This window comes from Microcaecilia unicolor, chromosome 7 (assembly GCF_901765095.1).
Source record: "Microcaecilia unicolor chromosome 7, aMicUni1.1, whole genome shotgun sequence".
Taxonomy (NCBI): Eukaryota; Metazoa; Chordata; class Amphibia; order Gymnophiona; family Siphonopidae; genus Microcaecilia; species Microcaecilia unicolor.
Genome location: NC_044037.1, coordinates 187,309,209 through 187,333,874, shown reverse-complemented (window position 1 = coordinate 187,333,874; position 24,666 = coordinate 187,309,209). Strand labels below are relative to the sequence as shown.

At 41.1% G+C, this 24,666-nt stretch overlaps 1 protein-coding gene across 1 annotated transcript in view; it reads right to left on the bottom strand.

Moving 5' to 3' along the window:
• The window catches only part of ABCA12 (ATP binding cassette subfamily A member 12), a 542,556-nt gene that overhangs the window by 293,436 nt on the left and 224,454 nt on the right, over nucleotides 1-24,666 (bottom strand). The window contains 2 exon segments of the mRNA XM_030210844.1: nucleotides 13,374-13,494; nucleotides 15,586-15,700. Of these exon segments, the coding sequence (XP_030066704.1) occupies nucleotides 13,374-13,494; nucleotides 15,586-15,700 (236 nt within the window).

The following is a 24,666-nucleotide window of genomic DNA, read 5'->3' as shown; positions in this document are numbered from 1 at the left end:
AGCAGAGGTTGATTGCGTGCAAAGTAATGCCCTTGAAGGCATGCGCCCTCCTGCAGTGCATACCTTGCTTACCGGGTTTGACCGGCCCTGGCAGGGAAGAGAGGAGAAATGCTGGATGGAGGGGAGGGAAGACAGAGGAAGTAAATGCACATGAATGGAGGGGAGTGAGGAGAAATGCTGAATATGGATGGAGGGGAATGCTGAATTTAAGGGCTGGATCGGAACGCTTTGAGGGCAGACGCTGCAACTGGAGGAAGGATAGGGACAGGGCTACAGATGGTAGACAGAACGCATGGTGGACATGGTGAGTGAAAAAATATCAAATGGAAAGAAGACACTGCATAAAACAGAAGACACTGGGACCAAAGCGAATAAAAAAACTAAATGCTCAGAGAACAAAGCTGGAAAAAGTATTTTATTCAGAATTTATTAATTGGAATATGTCAGCTTTTGGAAATGTGCATCTGTGATATTTTGCATGTAAGTTTCAATTTCTCTAGTATTGCTGCATGCCGAGTCTGACTTCTTGAGGTAACTTTCCAGTTCAGTATTTTGCCTTCATATCTTTTGATTTCTAGTTCCTTGTGTCATATCTGTTGTCATGTATTTTTCATGTGTGATCAAGGTGCAGTATTCTGCTAGCGTGCACTATTTGCAGCCCTTTTGGTTTTGTTTTTTTCACTAGGTAGTGTATTGGTGTTTTAGAGTCTGGTGTAATTACAGTGCTGCCTTTCCAAGCATAAGGTTGTAGCTCGTCCTGTCCTTGGAATTAGTGCTGTTATGATTTGGTAAGGTTCTAAGTGTGTTTTTGCATAACTTTGTGTATAGTGTTTTGCAGTAGAGAGATTGTGTGTTGGCAGTACTAAGGTGCAGTGGCGTAGCCAGACTGGCAATTTTGGATGGGCCTGAACCCAAAGTGGGTGGGCACAAAATTTTCTCTCTACCCCCCTCCCCCAGCAAAATTTAGTCACGCTAATCAGATGCATTTGTCACACAGGGTAAAGTGCTGCTTTTCAGTGCATCAGATTTCAGAAAATTTATTTAATAGCCTAACACCCTTTTCAATGAGCTTTCAGAGGCCAAAACCTCCTGCCTCAGGTCAGTATAATGCTGTTACGGTATCCTCGCCTGACCTAAGGAAGGAAGTATTGGTCTCTGAAACTTCATTAACACAGGTACCATATTACTTTATCCTAAATTAAAAATAAAATTATTTTCTTTACCTTTCTTGTATGGCCATTTACTTTTTCTCATTGTGTCGCTCCCAGTCTCTAGATTCTGCTTTCCTTCGTTTTCGCTTAACTCTTCTGCCACGGTTTCCTGGCCATTTCTCATTTTCTCTCCTTTTTCTTTGCTTTCTTCAATATTTTTCTGCCTCTCTCTCTCTCTCTCTGTCCTGATTTAATTCATTCTTACTATCCATTCTTTAATTTCCTTCATCTACTTATGGCTTTTCATCTTTTTCTCACCCTTGTTCTCCCCATGCCCCTTCCTCTTATTCTCCAGTCTTTCACTACTCTCCTTTTCCATCCAGCAGCTCTCTTCTTTCTCTCCCCATCCTTCCAGTCTCCCCTCTCTCTCCCCATCCTTCCAGTAGTCTCCCCTCTTTCTTTCTGCATCCTTCCGTCCAGTGTCACCTCTTTCTCCCTACCCTTCCATCCAGCGTCTTCCCTCTTTCTCTCCCCATCCTTCCATCCATCTATCCTCTCTCCTAATCCTTCCATCTAATGTCTCTCTCCCTCTTTCAAACCAGTGTCTCTGTATCACTCTACCCTTTTCTGTTCAGTGTCCCTTCTCTCTCCACATCCTTCCAGTCTCTCACCTTTCTCTCTGCATCCTTCCAGTCTCTCCCCTTTCTCTCCCCATCCTTCCATCCAGAGTCTCTCTCCCCATCCATCCGTTTTCCCTCTTTCTCTCCCCATCCTGCCATCTGTTTTCTATCTTTTCTCCCCATCCTTCCATGTTTTCCCTCTTTCTCCCCATCCTTCCATGTTTTCCCTCATTCTCTGCCATCCTTCCATCTGTTTTCCCTCTTTCTCCCCATCCTTCCATGTTTTCCCTCTTTCTCCCCATCCTTCCATGTTTTCCCTCATTCTCTGCCATCCTTCCATCTGTTTTCCCTCTTTTCTCCCCATCCTTCCATGTTTTCCCTCTTTCTCCCCATCCTTCCATGTTTTCCCTCATTCTCTGCCATCCTTCCATCTGTTTTCCCTCTTTCTCCCCATCCTTCCATGTTTCCCTCTTTCTCCCCATCCTTCCATGTTTTCCCTCATTCTCTGCCATCCTTCCATCTGTTTTCCCTCTTTCTCCCCATCCTTCCATGTTTCCCTCTTTCTCCCCATCCTTCCATGTTTTCCCTCATTCTCTGCCATCCTTCCATCTGTTTTCCCTCTTTTCTCCCCATCCTTCCATCTGTTTTCCCTCATTTTCTCCCCATCCTTCCATGTTTTCCCTCTTTTCTTCGATGAGGCCCGCCCTGCATGCCAGCGCCAGCTCCAGCTCCCATTGCCGGCCACTGCTGCTTTTCCTGTTGAGCAGCAGGGCCGGCGCTACAAAAAGAAGAAGTGCTAACGGCGCTAAGGAGTAAGGACGAGAAATGTTAAAAAAAAAAAAAAAAGCGCGGCACACCGGCAGGCACTGTCTCGGCAGCCTTGAGGCATTGGCTGCTGAGGCATTGGCTGCTGGCTCGCAGGCTCCTCCCGTCTGCGGGAGGAGCCTGCGAGCCAGCAGCCAATGCCTCAAGGCTGCCGAGACAGTGCTTGCCGGTGCCGCACTTTTTTTTTTTTTTTTAAACATTTCTCGTCTTTAGCGCCGTTAGCGCTTCTTCTTTTTGTAGCGCCGGCCCTGCTGCTCAACAGGAAAAGCAGCAGTGGCCGGCAATGGGTGCTGGGGCTGGCGCTGGGCGGGCCTGGACTGAAATTGGGTGGGCCTGGGCCCAGCCAGGCCCACCCGTAGCTACGCCCCTGCTAAGGTGTCATCAACACTTTAAATTAATTTTAACATCAGACATGATTTTATAATATTTTGGAGGACCTGATGTTGAATTGTTAAAGGTATTAATTGTGACTATTTTACTTTTATTTATTTATTTTTCTGTGTGTTGTCAGACAATTATGGATATAAGCCCCACCCCTGGCACCACCCCTAACCCGACCCCCTTTAGCCTCCCCAAACAGTTGGGCCACCGACTGCCTATGGTTTTGGGGGGCTCAGCACCCAAGGTAAGGGAGCTATGCACCTGGGAGCAATTTCTGAAGTCCACTGCAGTGCCCCCTAGGGTGCCCAGTTGGTGTCCTGGCATGTGAGGGGGACCAGTGCACTACAAATGCCTTGGATTTGGTTGTTTCTAAGATGGGTGTCCTCGGTTTCCATTATAGCCGAAAATCGGGGACGACCATCTCTAAAGACGACCATTAATACAAAAAAATTGTCCATTTTATGGCTACAGTAAAAATGGCCTTAGTGCACAGGAAAGATCCATGCAAGGGTGTCCTAAGGCCACTTTGCCACAGCATAGTCTAAGGACCCCTAAACTATGCATGAGAAAGCCATCTCTAATGAGATTTTACAAAAAAAGAAAATATTAAGCATATCTCGACAAAGGTGTACTTAAAGATTTTGCTAAATTTTCCTTAGGAAAGCGGCAAGCTATTTTGCTTCCCAGCTTATTTGCATATGAGCCCAGATGGAAAAATACAGTGGAGCGCCGTTAGTACGCACATCATTAAAGCGCCTGACCACTTTATATGTGGTAATAACCTACCTCCCCAAATCATAAAATTAATCCATAGTACTTGTTAATACACGGTAGGCTGTGCTGGAAATGACCTGGCAGTACCTCCAACAAATTTCCTTTCCAGGGCGAGTGTGACAGAGGTGAGACATATTTTTCACTACTTTCTGCTTTATACAGAATATTTTATATTCAGTATGGATTTAAAGAAGCATAAGCACTGCTACCCAGCGGATGAAAAATTATCAGCTGTAGATAGAGTAATCAAAGGAGAGTCACAGGCTAAAATAGTGAAGGGCCTCAAAATTTCAGAATCAACACTCAAGAAGTTGGCTTGGAAATGAAGCAAAGATACATGACTTCATTTTAAATATTGAAACTTCAGAAGGACTCGAACGAAAGCATGTGCGTTATGCGACCAAACCTGAGCTTGACAAAACACCATGCATATGGTTTGCACAAGAGCAAGAAAAAAGAACACCTCTTAGTGGGCCGATACTCCAAGCACAAGCTGAAAAATTTGGACAATTGATTGGGCATGAATTTTCTGCTAGCAGAGGTTACATAAATAGGTTCATGAAACGCCACGGAATTTCACAAGTGTTGATTACGGGGGAAAGCTGATGACAGACGAAGCTGCTGCCAGCGTGTTCCCTAGCAAATTAAGGGCTGGCCTTGAAGATGGCGGCTATACAGAAGAGCAAGTGTACATCTGTGATGAAACAACATTGTTCGCAAAACTGTTACCAGATAAAACTTTGGCATTTAAACGACTATTGCAGAAATACTGTAAATACACGCAGTGCTGTAAATAAAATTTTTCACACTTGGTCTTTGAGGCTATAGTATTTTATTATTGTTCCAGGAATAAGTGTACCATTAGTAGGTGGTTACATAGCCGTGCCTCCCGATCACGACATACCAACAGTGCTCTACCGTAGTGTGCAATAAAACAGAAATAGCACATACAGTTCTGTGCACTTTAGTACACAGGCTTCTATATTAGAGAGAGGTTATTTTTTTTCATTATAGGAGCAGCAAGCTATTGCTATTTTAAGATTAGGAACTAATTGTGTTTGGTATCTATTTAAGGATATATAACAAATTAAGATGAACAGGCTTTTCCTCTTCAGTGCAGCTTTTTTTATCTGAATTTTCCTTTTCAAAATTATATTTGCTTTGACACAGTATTTCCTTTCAAGCCTAAGGCACATACCATGCTGACAATAAACAGGATTTGTTGCATCTTGTTTGCATTATGTAATCAAAGTTTTAGTTGAGGTAACATCATAAATTATACAAAAGAATTTGAAGAAATAATTACCTTGGTCACTTCTTTCCTGCACTGACATATGCATTACAGGGAAAATGTTCACAGATTTAAAGGATCTTTTACTAAGATGTATTAAGCTGCTAGCATGGGTTTTACCATGCAGTGGATGTTAGTGCAGATCCATGCTAGCGTCTACCACATGTTAAAACCAGCAGCACAGTAGCAAAACCCACGCTAGCTATCTAACATGGGTAGGGGTGGGAGCTGGAGATAAGGGTAGGTTGCAGGAGTGGCCAGCTAGTGCACAGATCAGCATCATATGCTGGCTGTCACAACTACCAATAGTGCAACTGCACTTACTGTCACCTTAAGAGGATGTGGTAGTGCAGCAGTGCTCCCGCTGATATTTGATCCCCCCCAAACCTATACCCCCAATCTCTGATCCTCCCTACACCCCCCCAATCTGATCCCCCACCCCCACAATATCTCCAACATCTGACCACCCTTACTCAAACCCTGTCCCCTGAGGTTCCAAACTATACCTCCCAGACAGGGAGACTGCACTAGTAAACCAGTAACCCTAAGTGGAAACAGTACCCCTCTGCACCTGCCTGGGACTGTGCTGTGACCCTTAGCAGCAGTCTCACAGTACTACTGCTAGAGGTATAGCCTTCCAAATAAGGTATAAGGATTTTCTCTTTGTATTGAAGGATGCCCTCTAGTGGTAATACCATGAGACTACTCTCAGGAGTTATGGTGGCCATTTTGCATCCCGGCATAGTCCCGGGATAGAGCAGAGGTATGCTGCTCCCATATGGGCTTCACTGAGGCCCAGATGCACAAAACTTTAACGAACCTTTAACGAAGAAACTTTCAACCATAGCATGCATTAGAGGCCATTTTCCGATGACGCTAGCAGCTAACGAAAACGGAATGCAAACGAGTCACTTCCAATTGAAATGTGAACAATTCGCAATGCACTAACCATACCGATGATTGCAACGAATCATTTACCGTGATATATTTAATGTGAAGTCAGACCTGTCGTTAAGGCCTGAGCTGTCATACAGACACTGCTCCCCGCTTCTCCCTGCAGCATAAAAATCCAAGCTGGCATGTTTGAAAATTTAAAAAAACCCACACAAACACGTGGCTCCCCGCTTCCTCCTGCATAAAATTGAAAAAAAAAACCCAAAAAGCAAAAAAGGATCAGGAGGGGGCAAAGGCGCTCGTCAGGAGCATCCTGTATGGACGCTCTTGCCCCCCGCCTGCCCGAGGTCGATGCTGCTCCCCGCTTCCCCCTGTATTAAAAAAAAAATCAAAAGAAAACTCAAAACTGTAGCAGCCACGGCACCCCTCCCTTCCTCTCTCTCTCTCTATTTCTCCTTCTCCCACAGCTTTGAAAATTAACACTCTGCTCTCCTCTGAAGCCAATTTCCCGGTTCTGTAAACAACTTTAAGCTGCCCCGGTCCCCCTCCCTTCCTCTGTTTCCCCAAGCTGGGGGCGGGCCCAGATCTCTCTGCTGAGCTAAAGGGGATCACAGTGAAAGAGGTCTTTTGTTAGAAAGGGGGGTTTATGAAGGACGTCCTTTTTGGAGTCTCGAGGAGGACGTCTTCAACTGCACTCTCCTGCTAGGATCACAGAGCTAAACGCTCACACATCTCGATCCCCCCCCCCCCCCCCTCGCATGGGGAGCCATGTGCTTGTGTTTTGGGGTTTTTTTTTGTTTTGTTTTGACGTTTGTGGAATGCTCAGAGCAGCCAGCATAACGCTTGGCTGCTCTGCGCATGTTTTGGGGGCCGATTACTGACGGGGATTACGAATCTGTAATGCATTGTACTTTACAATACCACACCGAACTTGTGCGACTTGTTTTTTTGGTGCATTCTTCTTTTTTTCAAATTTGGTAAGCACTTTTACGTTTTAGATTTTTTTACGTTTGGTTGATGCATTTGGGCCAATGCAAACCCCAGGGGTGGGGAAGGGTCCAACTCTGGGGTGGAGACATTTAGGCCTAGGGGTTGGATTTGTAATCTTCGACAGTGGGGTTTGAGATGAGGAAGTCTGATGGGGGTATGTTGTGTGCGTGTGTGGGGGGGGGGGGAGTAGATCAGATCATGCGTGAGTTGGAGGAGGATCAGATGTGTGGGGGATGTGTCAGGGGTGGAGCAGTGCTGTGGTTATTTATTTTTGAGAGGGCTTACTCCAAGTTACACACTGTGCCATGCAGTGTCTGCCCTGTATTGTAAATGCCAGGGCAAATGCTGGATATAACCCCTGCATTTACTGCACAGGCTTTCCACTTACTGTGCATCATTTTTTTTGCAGCTACACAAGAACTTACCATATATTAGTAAAAGGGCCCCTTAATTGGGAAATGAGCAAGTAAAAATTAGGGCAGCTTGAGGAAAATGGCTGAATTTCTTAAGTGGATTTTCAGTCAGCTAAAATTACACACACAGTTTAAAAAATGCATTTTAGTCATAAAAAGAGAAACATCTGGGGTTCTAACTCGGGTAGGGAAAAAAACTAACTACAAGACATATAGCATAACATTAAAAAAATGTATGCATGTGTTTAATTTACATACATTGTGCTCCCACTGGGGTGGTAGTGCAGAACCTTGGAGGAAAATTCACATGCAAAGACACATACGTAATAAACTATCACGAATACTGCAAAAATAGTGCCTAGATTGTGGGTGCTGACAATCATGCCTGCTTACATGAGTATTTTAGAAAACACATCCTTAAACTATGCCTCCACCTATGTTCCACCCTAGCTCCTTCCTGAGAATGCCCTACAGTACAGGTCTACACCTTCTGCACTATGCCAAGGTATAACCTAATTTTATAAGGTGTACTTTATGCATTGTACTACTGATCCAGGCAATACTGCCAAAATACGGCCCATATCATGCCCTGATGGGCCCTTTTACTAAACCGCAGCAAAAAGTGGCCTGCGGCAGTGCAAGCACGTCTTTTGGGCGTGCGCCGGGCCACTTTTTGCCACATCCTGGAAAAAACGCCTTTTTTAAGGGGAAGAAAAAATTGCCATGCAGCAAAATAAAAACCAGTGCGTGTCCATTTTTGGCCTGAGACCTTACCGCCACCCATTGACTTAGCGGTAAGGTCTCATGCGATACCCGGGCGGTAGGCATGCAGCTAACGCACACTGTCATTTACTGCCGGGTAAGCACCACATGGTAGAAAATTGAAAATATTTTTTACTACGTGGTTTTGACGCACGCCAAATTCAGAATTACCACTAGGGGCACGCGGTAGCTGGGCATTAATGCTGATTTTGTGTGCGCTGGACACGCATAGGACCTTACGCACCTTTATAAAGGGGCCCCTAAATAATAGCCTAAGGGGCCCTTTTACTAAGATGTGGCCAGCACTATCCCCAGCGTGGGTCTTTCCCATGCACTGAGGCCACATTTACTGCGATGGTAAAATGCCCCATTTCCCATTATTCTCATTAGCAAGTGGCCATTAGCGTGTGAGTACTTACTGACACCTATTTTGTAAGCGATAAGAGCTCACGCACTAATACTACACTTATTTGTTAGCGTGTGGCGAAGTAGTTGCGTTAATTAGTGCAGTACATGACTATTCTGTGCCCCAGTGCTAAAAAATAAAACATATTTGTTTGCGTGTGAGAAGCGTGCACCAATCCCAAAGCTACTGTGGGATACCTGAGCGTGCCCTACGGTAGTGTTTTTTAACCTGCGTTAAGTATGCTTAGTAAAAGACCCCAAAGTGTGTTCATTTTAGTAAAGGCCGATATTTTAGAATACTGGGTTACTCCTTTCCTTCACTTATTTGGTCATCACCATTATTTTATAATCCATGCACATAAATTGTGGGGGTGTGCAACCAGAAATGTTTGTTTTGTACCATTTCCCTTTTTACCTCTGGGAATGTTTTGGGTTTTGGTGTTTTTTTTCTTCATTCTGTTATTACAGGAGCAATGTTGTTATGAGTGTGCATGCTTTGTGAATACTGCACATTCTTTTGAAAGAGTGCACACTGCTGATGGCACTTGAAAGAACACAAAGGAGCCCTTTTACTAAGCTGCGTTAAGCACTAATACGTACTTACCACAGGATAAAATCCACTATCGCTGGTCGCGCTTAGGTGTCCTGTGGTAGTTTTGTGTTTGGCATGTGCTACCCACACGCTAAAAAACAGGAAATATTTTTTTAGCGCTGGGGCGTGTTTGGGGTGGAGAGTAGGCATGTCTAGCACTAATTGGTTAGCGCAGCTGCATCGCCATGTGCTAACCGATTCAGCGCGAGAGCCCTTACCACCTAGTAAATAGGTGTTGGTAAGGGCTTGGGCTAATGGCCTTGTGCTAATTGGGAAAATAGTGCATGGCAAATAAATGAAGCAATGGAAAACGTGGACATTTTACGGCCACACTAAGAGTGGCCTCAGCGAGCGGAAAAGACCCACTCTACTGATACTGCAAGCCACTTTTTAGCATAGTTTAGTAAAAAAGGCCCCAAAATTTCATGTTATTTCTGCTTGTTTTCTTTTGCTAATCTATAATAGTCTGTGACACAAAGATAAAAGGACTCTACAATAGTCCGTGATACAGAGATAAAAGGACTCGACACGGCCATGTTTCATTGATGATGTCTGCATCAGTCACAATTCCAAAAATTGTGTCACTAAAGGAATATGATAAACTATTAAAGGCAGTCAAACCAGACTGCTGCACACAATCTGGAGAAAAGAATAATAAACCGAGCTGTAGCCCAGATTGTGTGCAGCAGTCTGGTTTGACTGCCTTTAATAGTTCATCAATGCTTGCCCTGGGATTGGTAGCATGGTATGTTGCTACTATTTGGGTTTCTGCAGGTACCTGTGACCTGGATTGGCTACTGTTGGAAACAGGATACTCGGCTGGATGGAGCATTGGTTTGACCCAGTATGGCTATTCTTACGTTCTTATCATATTCCATTAGTGACACAAGTTTTGGAATTTGTGACTCCTGATGTAGGCATCATTGCCGAAACATGGCCGTGTTGAGTCCTTTTATGTTTGTGTCATGGACTATTACAGATGAACACAGTATTTATTAAAGAATCTTTTAACTGGACTGGATCTCCTTCGTTTGATTATATTCCTCACTTTTTTACCCTTCTGCTGGTTGTGTGTGAGATCGCATCCTTCTTTTTTCTGCATATTTTTTTTTTGCTAATGACATAAAATGCAATTAGATATTTCTTATCATTTCAAATGAATGCACATCTCTAATAAATTGCAACTTCAACTGTACCCATTCAAATTCTGCCCCTTAACATACAAAAGTGTATGCCTTCTTTTCACAATGGATTGAAAATCAGCTTCCTATGGGGATCTTTTACTAAAACTTAGCTCGAGTTATCTGCAGCAGGCTCAATTTTATTCCTAAGGGGCCCAGTTGCAGATAACATGAGCCACCAAATACTCTCAAACACCCTGGATTATTTCGGGATTGGAGGAAACGTACTTAGATGGTTTGAAGGCTTCTTAACAGCAAGAACCTATCAAGTGGAGGAGTGGTCTAGTGGTTAGGGTGGTGGACTTTGGTCCTGGGGAACTGAGGAACTGAGTTCGATTCCCGCCACAGGCAGCTCCTTGTGACTGTGGGCAAGTCACGTAACCCTCTATTGCCCCATGTAAGCCGCATTGAGCCTGCCATGAGTGAGAAAGCGCGGGGTACAAATGTAACAAAAATAAATAAAATAAGTGATATCAAAAACGACAACACCATGGAAACCTGAATGCGGAGTACCACAAGGATCACCGCTCTTGCCGACCCTTTTCAACTTAATGATGATACCATTAGCCAAATCGCTAGCCAACCAAGGACTCAACCCATACATCTATGCAGATGATGTTACGATATACATTCCATTCAAACAAGATATAGCCGAAATCACAAATGAAATCACACACAGTCTCCAAATAATGAACTCATGGGCGGACGCATTCCAACTAAAGCTGAACACAGAAAAAACACAATGTCTCATCTTGTCTTCACAATATAATACAAACAAACCCAATACCATAAACACACCGTACTACACCCTCCTGGTCTCAGACAGCTTAAAAATTCTGGGAGTTACAATCGACCGAAATCTCACACTTGAAGATCATGCGAAAAATACAGCAAAAAAAATGTTCTACTCAATGTGGAAACTTAAAAGAATCAAACCTTTCTTCCCAAAGGAAGTATTCCGCAGCCTAGTACAATCAATGGTGCTAAGCCATCTAGACTACTGCAATGCCATTTATGCTGGATGTAAAGAACAAATCATTAGGAAGCTTCAAACCGCTCAAAATACAGCAGCCAGACTCATATTTGGGAAAGCGAAATACGAAAGCGCCAAACCCCTAAGAGAGAAACTACACTGGCTCCCACTAAAAGAACGAATTGCATTCAAAGTTTGCACCCTGGTCCACAAAATCGTTCACGGGGAAGCCCCGACCTATATGTCAGACCTTATAGACTTGCCTACCAGGAATGCAAAGAGATCAGCATGCACATTCCTCAATCTCCATTACCCTAACTGCAAAGGACTAAAATATAAATCCACATATGCGACCAGTTTCTCATACATCTGCACGCAGCTATGGAACGCACTACCGAAGGCCATAAAAATAACGCAAGACCTAACTATCTTCCGAAGGCTACTGAAAACAGATCTGTTCAAGAAGGCATACCATAAACACCCATCTTAAACACCAAAAAATAAGACTTTACACGACATAGACATACATGAAATCTTATCACTTGACTGAGCAACCTCCTTACCACTAATGAATAAGCATAACCACTTCAGTCTCTATGTCGAATATGGTCTCTCCATAGTCGATGACCTGAAGAATGATACAACCCAATTTCGTACTCAGGAATGTTCTGTATTACTATAATTTATTCTTCCAATTTCTTACTCAGGAACCTTCATGTATTACCATAATTTATTCTTCCTTAACATATATATGCACATGATATATATCTATACCATGATCTGTTCACGTATGTTATGTTACATGTATGTATGCAAGTTAACACATTACCATTTGTAATTCTGTTACCCGGAAATGGCAACCGCCATTACGGCAAATGTAAGCCACATTGAGCCTGCAAATTGTTGGGAAAATGTGGGATACAAATGCTACAAATAAATAAATAGTAAAACACCCCCCCCCCCCCCCCCCCATGTTAACTGATCTTCAATCAAAAATTTCAGTTAGCTTGCGTTTGAAGATCTGATTAGGAAACTTAATGAAATTTATCCCTTTGTTTTCGGACACAGGCATCTTCATAAAATGATTTTCTGTATTCTTGTATATGTTCCGGCCAATATTCAGCACTATTTAACTGGCCAGGAATGGCTCCTGGCCAGTTAAATAGCATTTAGCCAGCTAACCACTAAATATTCAGTGGGAGATAGCCAGTTATCTCCACTGAATATTTTCAGTTAGCGCATAGTGGCTAACTGGCTATATTGTGTGATATAACCAGCTATCTGTGAATATTCAAGCGCTGGCTGGCTAAGTTTAGCGGCCAAATCGGACCACCTAAATAGCAGTCCTATCTTTGGCCACTATAAACTTAACCAGCCTGTGTTGAATATTCACTTAGGGGCCCTTTTACTAAGCTGTGGTAAAAAGTGGCTTGCGGTAGTGTAGGCACATGTATTGGGCACTCGCCAGGCCAGTTTTTACCGCATGTACAAAATAATGGCTTTTTCTTTATGTGATGGGAAAAGGGCCTGTGGTAAAAATGAAACCAGCACGCGCCCAAAATCGGCCTGAGCCCTTAACATCACCCAATGATCTAACGGTAAAGGCTTACATGCTACATGCACAGTGACCGGTCGGCGCACGCCTAGTGATAATTACTGCCGGAATTGGCACACGAATGATAAAATAAATAAATAATTAATCCATGCATTATGGGCATGTGCCAAATCTGAAATTACTGCCAGAAGGGCACACTGGCCTGGCAGTAGTCTCATTTGGGTGCATGCTGCACGCACATAGAGCCTACCATGGCTTAGTAAAAGGGCCTCTTAGGCAGTTAAGTTTGAACCAGCCAAAAAAAACCTCCAGATATTCAATACCAAAACAGCCTGGCATTGAATATCCAGGACCACCGCCAATCACGACACTTATGCAGGCTGCCTCCCACAATCTGAAAATTGGGCCCATTATATCTATCCTATTGCACTTTGATCTCCTCTCAGTTTCATGAAACATCTGATCCATGATGTTTCTGAGAGTTGGGCTCTCTTACTCTCTGTTCATAAAATGATTATTCAGTATTTCCTGGCAAAGATATATATTATTAATGCAGACTTCCTCACCTCTCCTTTGCTATGGGATCATGAATATTATCCTTCATCAACACCATCGCACTTTGGTAAAATTGACTCCAGTTTATAGAGGAATTGCAGACTACATTTGGACCTGAAATATTCAACTGACCTGTAGCAAGACAAAATATTTTCAATAAAATTAATCTGAATCATATCATGAGTTAAAAAAAATTCAGGGTCCTTTATGCAAAACAAAAACAGGACCAGGTGAAAAGTAGATGGAAGCCTGACAAATCACAAGGATGATTTTTATATGTCAATAATATTCCATTACTGAGATTTTCCTCTAGTTATTCCTACATTATAGTGGTTTCCCTTATTGAGGAGTTATTATATTCCCTGGTGTAAAGCAAATTTTAGTATAGAGAGAAAGGTCTAGTTTGATGTTCTGTCAAGGGATGGTAGTGGAGAACCTTTGGAGGAAAATTAGTTCAAAGTTATCTCCTGGTGGAGAAGGAGGAATAGATGCTAGTTCATGACTTCCCCTTTGAAAAGTAGTAGCTTCTCAGTTAATCTTTCTTCAACAGATGAAAAAAGTAGAAGTAGATAGAAAAGTGTTGGTCTTGAGATTCCAGTAAGAAAGATTCCTGAACTACACTGAAGGGAACTGGTCCTAAAGTCAAAATCATTCCTAGTCCTAAGTAAGTTAGAGCAGTGGTTCTCAAACCTGTCCTAGGGGACCACCAGCCAGTTGGGTTTTCAAAATATCTTTAATGAATATGCATGAGACAGATTTGCATATCTGTTATCTCCTAGGTCCATGCTCCCCTTCCTATTGAGCACTCTGGATTTTGCACTTGCAATTTATAAAATTGCAATTAATGGCAGTTACACAAGTGCTAATCAGTGCCAATTAAGACCAATTATAGCCAATAATGCCAATTAGCAGCTAATTGATCTATGAAGTTATGTGTGCAACTACCATTATTTTATAACTTGTGCATGCAATTTTGTGCGCTACGCATAAAATTATGCACACAATATCCATAATGAATATGCATGAGAGATCCACATACATTAGAGGCCCCGCATGTGCCAATCTATCTTATATGTGTTCATTATGTCAACCATAAATACCTAAGATAGAACTGAGAAAAATTATTCTATATCATCCAGTCTGAAGCAGGCCAGAAACAGAAGGCCTGCTCTGGAAATCAAACTGAGTTCTTCCTCATGGTTTTCAGGCCAGCCCGTTATTTACAATTTTATTAACATAGGGGGTAATATAAATGTCTTGTAAGCCACGAGCTGAACCAACCCTGGATATTCAATGCTGGGGCAGGGGCAGCTTCCAGTATTGAATATTCAAGAATGTGCAGCAACCCAGAAATTATTTGGGAACCAACTAGTGCCTGGTTAACTTGGTGGATAAAGTTTGGGCAGCCTTTTAGCTGTCCTAACATTATCCGCATACTTCAGGTTAGCAGACTATTGGTGCTAACCAGGTAACTTTTGCCTCTGCCCAAACTCTGCCCCTGGACCACCCCTAGCCTAACCTAATGATATTCAGTGGTACTACTTGGTAAGTGTCTGAATATTGATGGCTGGCCAGCTTAGCAGGATTTAACTAGGCAGGTGCCTCTCCTCCCAGTTAAACCCCTTTGAATATTGATCTCTCTGGTGCCCTTTTACTAAGACATGCCTAAAAGTGGACTGCACTGGTGTAGGTGCATGTTTTGGATACGCGCTGATCTATTTCCTCAGCTCGCCTGGAAAAAAGGCATTTTTTAATGTTGGAAAATGCATGTGTGGCAAAATTAAAACCAGCACACTGCCACCCATTGACTTAACGGTAAGGTCTCGTGTGCTAACCGGGTGGTAAGGGTTTAACGTGCATAAGTTGCAAATTACTGCCGATTAAGTGCCATGTAATAAAAAATATAAACTATTTTCTACTGTGTGTTTTGAGCATGCGTCAAAAATGGAATTACTGCCCGGGGCATGCAGTGGCCGGGTGCTAGTGCCAATTTGACGTGCATAGGTGCCTACGCACCTTAGTAAAAGGGCCCCATGATTTCAAAATTTATCTTCCACCCTATCAAGCAATACAGCAGTCCAACCAGTTAGAATATTTAGAATGACCCAGATGTAAATACTGAAATTTTTCCAAAATGTTGCAGTAAAAAGTAAAGTATTTAATTTGCTCTTGGATGTATCTTTAAAGAAAGTTGCATTTGGATATGTGTCCAAAATGACTTACAGTTGTTTGTGTCAATCTTATCATGGTTCAGAGAAGTTATTAGCCAGTAAGCCATTTCAACATATGGCTTCATTTCACCCCAGTAATGTCTTTCTTCAGATGCATAGTCGAATTTCTGTGAAACAGAACATATTCTATAAATATAATATAATATATTATAATATAATAATAATAATAGAATATAATATTTAATAATATAATATAAAGATCACGTACATCAATGCTACAGCTGACTATTTGATTCTTAGTTATTTGTTGTCATCTAATATGGAAAATACTTGCTTATTCTGTAGAAAACTTTATTTTTGTTTTAACTTCATTTTTCAAATGCCTCTCATATGTACTCAATGGAGCGTACTTCCTCATTCAGTGTAACTATGTAGCTATGCAGAAGAAGTCTGGTTGGATATATGCTGGCTGGGAGATTAGGAAAGTGGAATGATTTATGCTGAGTAATGTAAAGATTTCAGGGATTCCGTAGGGCAGATATTTCTCAAACTAGCACCTAAAACTAATATTTAGCACTTTATGATTAGCAGACGAGGTTGTGGAGAATTATATGGCACTCATTTAGACAGTTATTTTACAGCGGAAAGCATTTTACGCCATCAACATGTCTCCCATTGTTTTTATTGCATTCATATCCCAGTTCTCAGTTGAGTTGGTTGCGCCCTTATTTTTTCTTGAGGCTACTAAAAGATATAGCCTGACATCATGCCAAAACTAGCTAGTACATTCACTTATAGTCCATAAACATTAACAATAACAAAGGACTTGAATATAAATAAAACTCAGTCAACAAGGAAATACAAACTCCATTTCTTCAAGCTTAATTTTCTTGTTAAATCAATCTTCTCAGTATCTCTAATTTTGCATTTCAAATGGAATCTTGCCACAGGTTGGTTTTTTGGGGAGGAGGCTCCATTGCATGAAATATGCTAGAAAAATAGGAGACGGCCAGAACACTTTATCACTGCCCCAACTTACGGAAAGAAAATGTACTATCTTGGGCCTACTACTACTGCTACTTATTTCTATAGCACTTTTAGATGTATGTAGTACTGCACACAAACACCTAAGAGACAGTCCCTGCTTAACAGAATTTATAATCTATTCAAGACAGACAAATAAGGGATGAGAGAGTTACATTTATTATGGGAATGATTAAAATAACATGGGTACTGAACAGGTGAACAAGGGATTAAGAGTTAAAAGCAGCCTCAACAAGGTGAGCTTTTAGCCTGGATTTGAATAGGACCATTGATGACTCAGGAAATCTAGTCCAGGCATATGGCACAGCAAGATGGAAGGAGCACAAACTCACTGGCTTCAATTCTGCATAACGGGGGGGGGGGGGGGGGGGGGGGGGGGGGTGTCACATACACACATGTCTAAACACTATGGGGCTGATATTCAGACCGTGGGAGGGAGCCCGGCTAACCCCTGCAATTGGTGGTCAGTCCAAATATTCAATGCTGCGAGCCATTTCCGGTGACGGTCATTGAATATCCAGCTTATTTTTAGCTGACGATAGCCGGTTAACTTTAAACCAGCTAAGGATATACCAGCTATTTCAATGGCTCAATGTGGCTGCTTACAATAGCCAGATATGAATTGAATATTTGGAGATAGCCAGCTATATCTCACAATATAGCCAGTTATCTCCTAGGCACTAACCAGGAATATTCAGTGGGGAATAACCGGCTATCCATTGCTGAATATCGCAGATAGCTGGTTAAGCGTTAATTAACTGGCCAGGTGCTATTCCTGGCCAGTTAAATGGTTTTGAATATTGGGGGGCATGAGTCAAATATCCCAAATCATGTATTGTTTTAGTGGTATTCTTCCGATTGAGGAAAAAAGAATACAGAACAAATATATGCATTTTCATGAATTAGAAGTTTGATAAATAAAGTCATATTTTTATAACTCATTTCCATCATTTGTTAGCACTGATTCATGGAATGGATTCATCCATGGTTCCAGTACAATGCCAGTAATAGGGTCTATACTATGGGCACTGAATTTATTTATAAGTCACCAATGCAGAACCATGCCAAAGGCTTTTCTAAAATCTAAGTAGACCACATCTATTATTTATTTATTTATTTATTTCTAAAACTTTCTATACCACTGTAACTGACTAGCACAGCAGAGTGGTATACAGACTAAAACAAAGAAAATAGGAAAGGAAATCCATTAAAAGATAGGAAAGCATAACAATCACACCATGAGTCAAACTAAAGGGAAGGGAAAAAATCAGGTATAGGTTAGGTTTGGTAGGGTATAACATTTAATCAAAATGATCTAGAAAGCAGGGTGGATTAGAAATGGTTAGCTAGCAATAGCAGTCAGACAGTCTCTCCAAACACTTGCTTAAAAAGCCAAGTTTTTAGTTCAGCCTTAATGTTCTTGAAAGAAGTGTTACCACAAAGAGAAAGGGAGAAATTGTTCCAGATGTGTGGTGAAAGAAAAAAGCACTACGTTGCATAGATTCCAGATGGACTAACATTGGACTGGGTAAAACCAGTCGATGATTGATATATTATCGTTTTTCAACAGGAAGCCAATGATATTTTTTCAACAAAGGTGAGATGTGATCTGATCGGTGGGCATGACATAACAACCTAATGGCTATATTATGGAATGTTTGTAATCACCACAGTGTAGAATGTGGTAAACCTGCATAGATAATATTGCAGTAATCTAGTCGAGAAGTAATAAAAATAAAGGATTAACGCATGGAAGTTTGAAATATCAAAAAGATGCCAGATTGATCTAATTTGACGGAAAACTAGGAAACTAACCTTATTCAAATGTGTGACCTGTAGCAGGAATGAAAGAGAGGAGCCAAGAATTATGCCTAAATATTGAAAACAGGATACTGGAATAATTGATGTACCAAAAAGAGTAACAGGGGATGGGGGAGTCAAAAGTGCACCAAGGAACCAACATGTGATAAGGCTCTCCCTTGATCCAACTCTCTGTTTACCCAGTCAAAGAAGTTTATCAGATTAGCCTGACAAGACCTACTTCTAATGAAACCATATTGTCTCCGGTCCTATGATCCATTGGATTCCAGAAATCTAACTATCCACTGTTTTAGAAGCAATGCCATTAATTTACTCACAAAGAGATCAGACTACCCAACCTGTAGTTCCCAACATCCTTCTTTTTTTTATTTATTTATTTATTTATTTATTTATTTATTTATTAGTATATTTGCAATACATCACAAGAATTTCTTGCTATAGAAACATGAGGGTAACATCGATATTACAAAGAAAATACTTTTACAACTAATTAGTCTTCTCTTCTTAGACCACTAAAAGGAAAAATGAGGGGGGATTCTAAAAGTTAAGAAGAACATTAAAGTAATATGTTAAGTAGGCAAAACAGGCCTGAACGCTAAATCCACGGTTAATTACATTTCTCAAAACTTTCTCTAGGGGTCACTTGACAATTTTCTTTAATTCAACAAAACTTTTCAGCTGGTCCGGATCATAAAATATGTATTTGTTACCTTTATATTTTACCAAACATTTACAGGGATATGATAATAAGAAACTGGCTCCTAGCAATTTAGTCTCTTCTCTCAGTGCAAGAAACTTTTTGCGTTTTTCTTGAGCAGTTCTTGTCACATCCGGGTATATCCATACTCGAGCTCCAAGAAATTCTTTAGGGGCATTTTTGAAATATAGTTTCATAACTGAATTAACATCTTGCTCAAAGACAAAAGATACTAAAACAGTAGTACGAGATTGAACTTCATTCATAGACTGTTCCAAAAAAGCTGTCAAATCTTGTAGTCCAAGAGATTGTGTAGGTTGATTTTCTGATTTTCTCTTCTGCTCCTCTTTTTGCGGAATTGGGAGATAGTATATTTTATTAATCGGAGGCATCATATCAGAGGAGTAATTGAGATTCTCAGAAAGGTATTTTTTAAATAATTCAAGTACACTTAACTCTGGCATTCTTGGAAAGTTAATTATTCTCAAATTAAGACGCCTGTTAAAGTTTTCAAGTTGGTCTAGTTTATTATGTAATATAATTTTATCTTTAATCAGGCTATCTATAGAAATCTTTAAAGAATCAATTTCTTGTTGAAAAACAGTTCTCTGAGAGCTAACTTCCTGCCGTATCTTTTCTACTGAATCATTCAAGAAGTCAACTTTAGTTACCAAAGATGTTGTTTCCGAAGCAGCTTTCATAGTAATAGCAGTTAAATGTTTTAACATTGTCGAGATACTTCCCAGAGTTACCTCTGCTGGGGCAAAAAGCTCCCTTTGTAGATCTTCTGCAGTTTTCCTAGGCAAGGCTCCATCCGCTGAGTCTTCCTCGGCGCCATCTTCGGACGCCGCCAAGAACTCCACCTTATCCCTAAGATCTGCAGGGCACAGAGGAGGATTGAGATCCGGGGAGGAAAGTGTGGTATCGTGCTCGAGGGGAATCGTCGCTTCTCCAAACGTTCCCTCAGCCAAGCTCCCTTTCACCCTCTGCCGTGGGGTACTCGTGGCGAAATCGTCAAGGGTCGTCTGGATCGTTTGGGCAGTCGTGGTCGCGGATGGTAGGCTTTTGACTACCCCTTTTCGTTTTGTATGTGGCATTTCTCAGTAAAGTTTTCAAGTAAAAGGTAAGTCCAGAGAGCCTCTACGATCGCTATCGAGTTGCGTCCGCCATCTTGGAACGCCCCTCCCTAGCCCCAACATCCTTCTTGCTTCTGTTTTTGTGGAGAAGGACCACATTCACCCTTCTCCAGTTCTCTAGAACCACTCCTAACTCTAGTGAAGCATTGAAAACATTATACAACAGAGCTGCCAGAACGTCCTTAATTTCCATTGCTGTTCAAGTCAAAGCACTTAGTAAAAGTAAAAATAAATATATATTTTAATACTTAAGTAAAAGTAAAAAGTACATTGAAGCATACATTAAAAATTTACTTAAGTTAAAAAGTTATTGCCTAATATAATACTTTTTGAGTCAACTACAATGAATGCAACTATTGTTAATGCTTTTATCCCAACAACTTTATTGCTCTACAATTCAATCCACTTTGCTTTTAGTAAAACTACATTTTTGAAAGTGACTGTCACTCATGTGAGTGTGATTGTGAGTCATTAATCCAGCACAGCTAAAAAGGTTCAACAACTGCACTAGCAGAAAGTGGACTGTTCAGTCTAATAAAACGTTTCTTCAAATCAGGTCAGGTTGCAATATTACTGATGTCTTTTGTCTGGGTCTGCAAGTTATGATCAAGGGAATCTCTGAAACACTTGACTTCCAAATAGCAAAGAATACTTTATCATCATTATTGTCATTATAAACAGCATTAGAAGTGCTGCCTAATTCATCACTTGTATCTTCATCTTTGTCTTTGTTATCATCATCATGCAGTCCAATTACAAAGAAGGTTTTCACAAAGTTGGAATCATTGTCTGTTGTTGTTCTTACAATTTTTCATCTGATGGCAAACTCTGTTTGAATTTTTTTGAGAACTGATACAAAAATGTCAAATGTGTGGGAACCCTTCAGTCTTAAGGCCCGACAAGCACACTTTCTCCATAAAGATTCTTATCAATCCAGTGGACAGTTATCACATATTTATAAATGACCTAGAGATGGGAGTAACTAGTGAGGTAATTAAATTTGCTGATGACACAAAGTTATTCAAAGTCGTTAAATCGTGGGAGGATTGTGAAAAATTACAAGAGGACCTTATGAGACTGGGAGACTGGGCATCTAAGTGGCAGATGATGTTTAATGTGAGCAAGTGCAAAGTGATGCATGTGGGAAAGAGGAACCCAAATTATAGCTACATCATGCAAGGTTCCACGTTAGGAGTCACAGACCAAGAAAAGGATCTAGGTGACGTCATTGATGATACGTTGAAACCTTCTGCTCAGTGTGCTGCTGCGGCTAAGAAAGCAAATAGAATGTTAAGTATTATTAGGAAAGGAATGGAAAACAAAAATGAGGATGTTATAATGCCTTTGTATTGCTCCATGGTGCGACCGCACCTCGAACATTGTGTTCAATTCTGGTCGCCTCATCTCAAAAAAGATATAGTAGAATTAGAAAAGGTGCAGAGAAGGGCGACGAAAATGATAAAGGGGATAGGACGACTTCCCTATGAGGAAAGACTAAAGCGGCTAGGGCTCTTCAGCTTGGAGAAAAGAAGGCTGAGGGGAGATATGATAGAGGTCTATAAAATAATGAGTGGAATTTAACAGGTAGATGTGAAGTGTCTGTTCACGCTTTCCAAAAATACTAGGACTAGGGGGCATGCAATGAAGCTACAATGTAGTAAATTTAAAACGAATTGGAGAAAATGTTTCTTCACTCAACGTGTAATTAAACTCTGGAATTCATTGCCAGAGAATGTGGTAAAGGTGGTTAGCTTAGCAGAGTTTAAAAAGGTTTGGACGGCTTCCTAAAGGAAAAGTCCTTAGACCATTATTAAATGGACTTGGGGAAAATTCACTATTTCTGGGATAAGCAGTATAAAATGTTTTGTAGTTTTGGGGGATCTTGCCATGTATTTGTGACCTGGATTGGCCACTGTTGGAAACAGGATGCTGGGCTTGATGGACATTTGGTCTTTCCCAGTATGGCAATATTTATGTACTTATGTACTAAAATTTTCCATGGGATGTCCAGCAGTCTGTTGTGATAGAGACATATGTCTGTTCACCAAGAATTGCTACCAGCTTCACCTTAATCTCCACTTTAAAGTGGCCCAACTCAGTTCAACAAACACAGGCAACTCCACTGCTCTTATAGGTTAATCTCACTGAACAGCAAAATTTAAGATGCGATGATCCACTGTTTACGTGACAAGATTGGCAATAGCAAAATCCTGTTCTCAGTTTTGCTGTTTCATTTGATTTACTGAGGAACCATCATTTACATCTCCCTTCCATTTTTACTTTTTACTTTTAACTGCAAGCATCAGATGTAACTGAGTAAAAAGTAGTAACAATTGGCAAAATTATTACTTCAGTAAAAGTAACAAATGTTAGCCTGTACTTCTTTACAAGTAAAAGTAGCAAATCCTTTACTTAAGTACAATAACTAGTTACATTTACTTAGTTACTATACAACACTGCTAATTTCCTTCAGTACCTTCAATGTATCCCATCCAGTCCCATTACTTTGTCTACCTATAGTTTAGCTAGCTGCATGTGACAACAGTCTTCTGAAAATTGATCAAGGTCTACCACTCTTCCATTCCTATTTGTGGGGTCCTTTTACAAAGGTGTGCTGAAAATGGCTTGTGGTAGTGTAGGTGTGTGTTTTGGGCGTGCACCGATCCATTTTTTAGCACGCCTGTAAAAAAGGCCTTTTTTGCCTAAAGTGGATGTGCGGCAAAATCAAAATTGCCACGCGTCCATTTTGGGTCTGAGACCTTACCGCCAGCCATTGACCTAGCGGTAAAGAATCCAGGTAGTAATGACCTATGCGTGTCAAATGCCACGTGGCGAGCATCCATTGCATTTGCCTGAAAATAAAAAATATTTTTTAGACGCACATATTGGACACGTGCCAAAAATGAAATTACCACAACAGCCACGTGGTAGTCAGACAGTAACTCCATTTTGGCACTGTTGGGCATGTGTAGACGTTTACGCTTAGTAAAAGGGCCCCTGTGTTTGTTTTCTGCCATCCTACTCCTAGTCCTTCATGTGTGAACACAGAACTATTCCACTTTATCCTTATCCGCTTCTACATATTATCTTTCCATTAGAAAAGGTTCAAAGAAAAGCGACCAAAATGATAACGGGAATGGAATGCCTCTTGGATGAGGAAAGGCTAAAGAGGTTAGGGCTCTTCAGCTTGGAAAAGAGACAGATGAGGGGAGATATGATTGAGGTCTACAAAATCCTGAGTGGTGTAGAACGAGTAGAAGTAAATCGATTGATTTCTCATTCCAAAAGTACAAAGACTAGGGAACACTTAAGGAAGTTACATGGAAGTACTTTTAAAACAAATAGGGGAAAAATAGTTAAGCTATGGAACTCTTTGCCGGAGAATGTGGTAACAGCGGTTAGTGTATCTGGGTTTAAAAAAGGCTTGAACAAGTTCCTGAAGGAAAAGTCCATAGTTTGCTACTGAGACAGACATAGGGAAGCAACTGCTTACCCTGGGAATTGTAGCATGGAATGTTGCCATGATTTGAGTTTCTGCCAGGTACTTGTGACCCTAACATTAAGGGACAGCGCTCTCACTACAATTCATGTGCGGAGTTCTACTGCAGCAAGCCTTGCTACGGCACATACTTGATATTGCTACGTCTGTGACCCCTGACGCAGGCGCTGTGCTCTGAAACACGGCCTGTGTTGGGTCTTTTCTTTTGAAGACTGCTGTCCTAATTCCATCATTAAAGGAATTTGGAGGCTCTTGGTGCTCTTTTTATGACACTTGGACACTGTTGGAAACAGGATGCTGAGCTAGATGGATCATCGGTCTGATCCAGTATGGCCACTCTTATATTATTATGTATGTTCCGGACTGTTTTTCCAGCTTCTCATAGCTTTATCCGGTATTGTTGCATGTCTTCTTCTTTCTGTGATCTCTTGTAATTTATGAACGCTAACCTCTCATTCCTTACCTTTTCAGTTATTTCTTTTGAGAACCAAAGCAGTCTTTTTTTCTCTTACTTTTATTCACTTTCCTAAAATAATCAAGATTTGTTGACCTTAAAATAACTTCTTTTAGTTTTGCCCACTGCTTTTTGTTCCATCAAGCTAATACCTCCTTGAGGTATTCCCCAGCTTGACAAATTTAGATTTTTAAAGTCTAGAACCTTCACTTTTGTATAAACCTCTCCACAAGTGTCTTAATATTGAAATACTAGGTGCCAGATGATCACCCACTATAACATCAGAAACACTCCATTCATAAGTACCAAGTCCAGTATGGACTGTTCTGTGCGGGTTCCATTACCAACTGCTGGAACAGTTCTTCCTGCAGAGAATCCAGATCTCCCTACTTCTAGATGACCCCATAACAGGAATTCCTGAATCAACATCCGACATATTGAAATCACCTACTAGTAGCATTTCCCCTTGAATGTCTTCAATT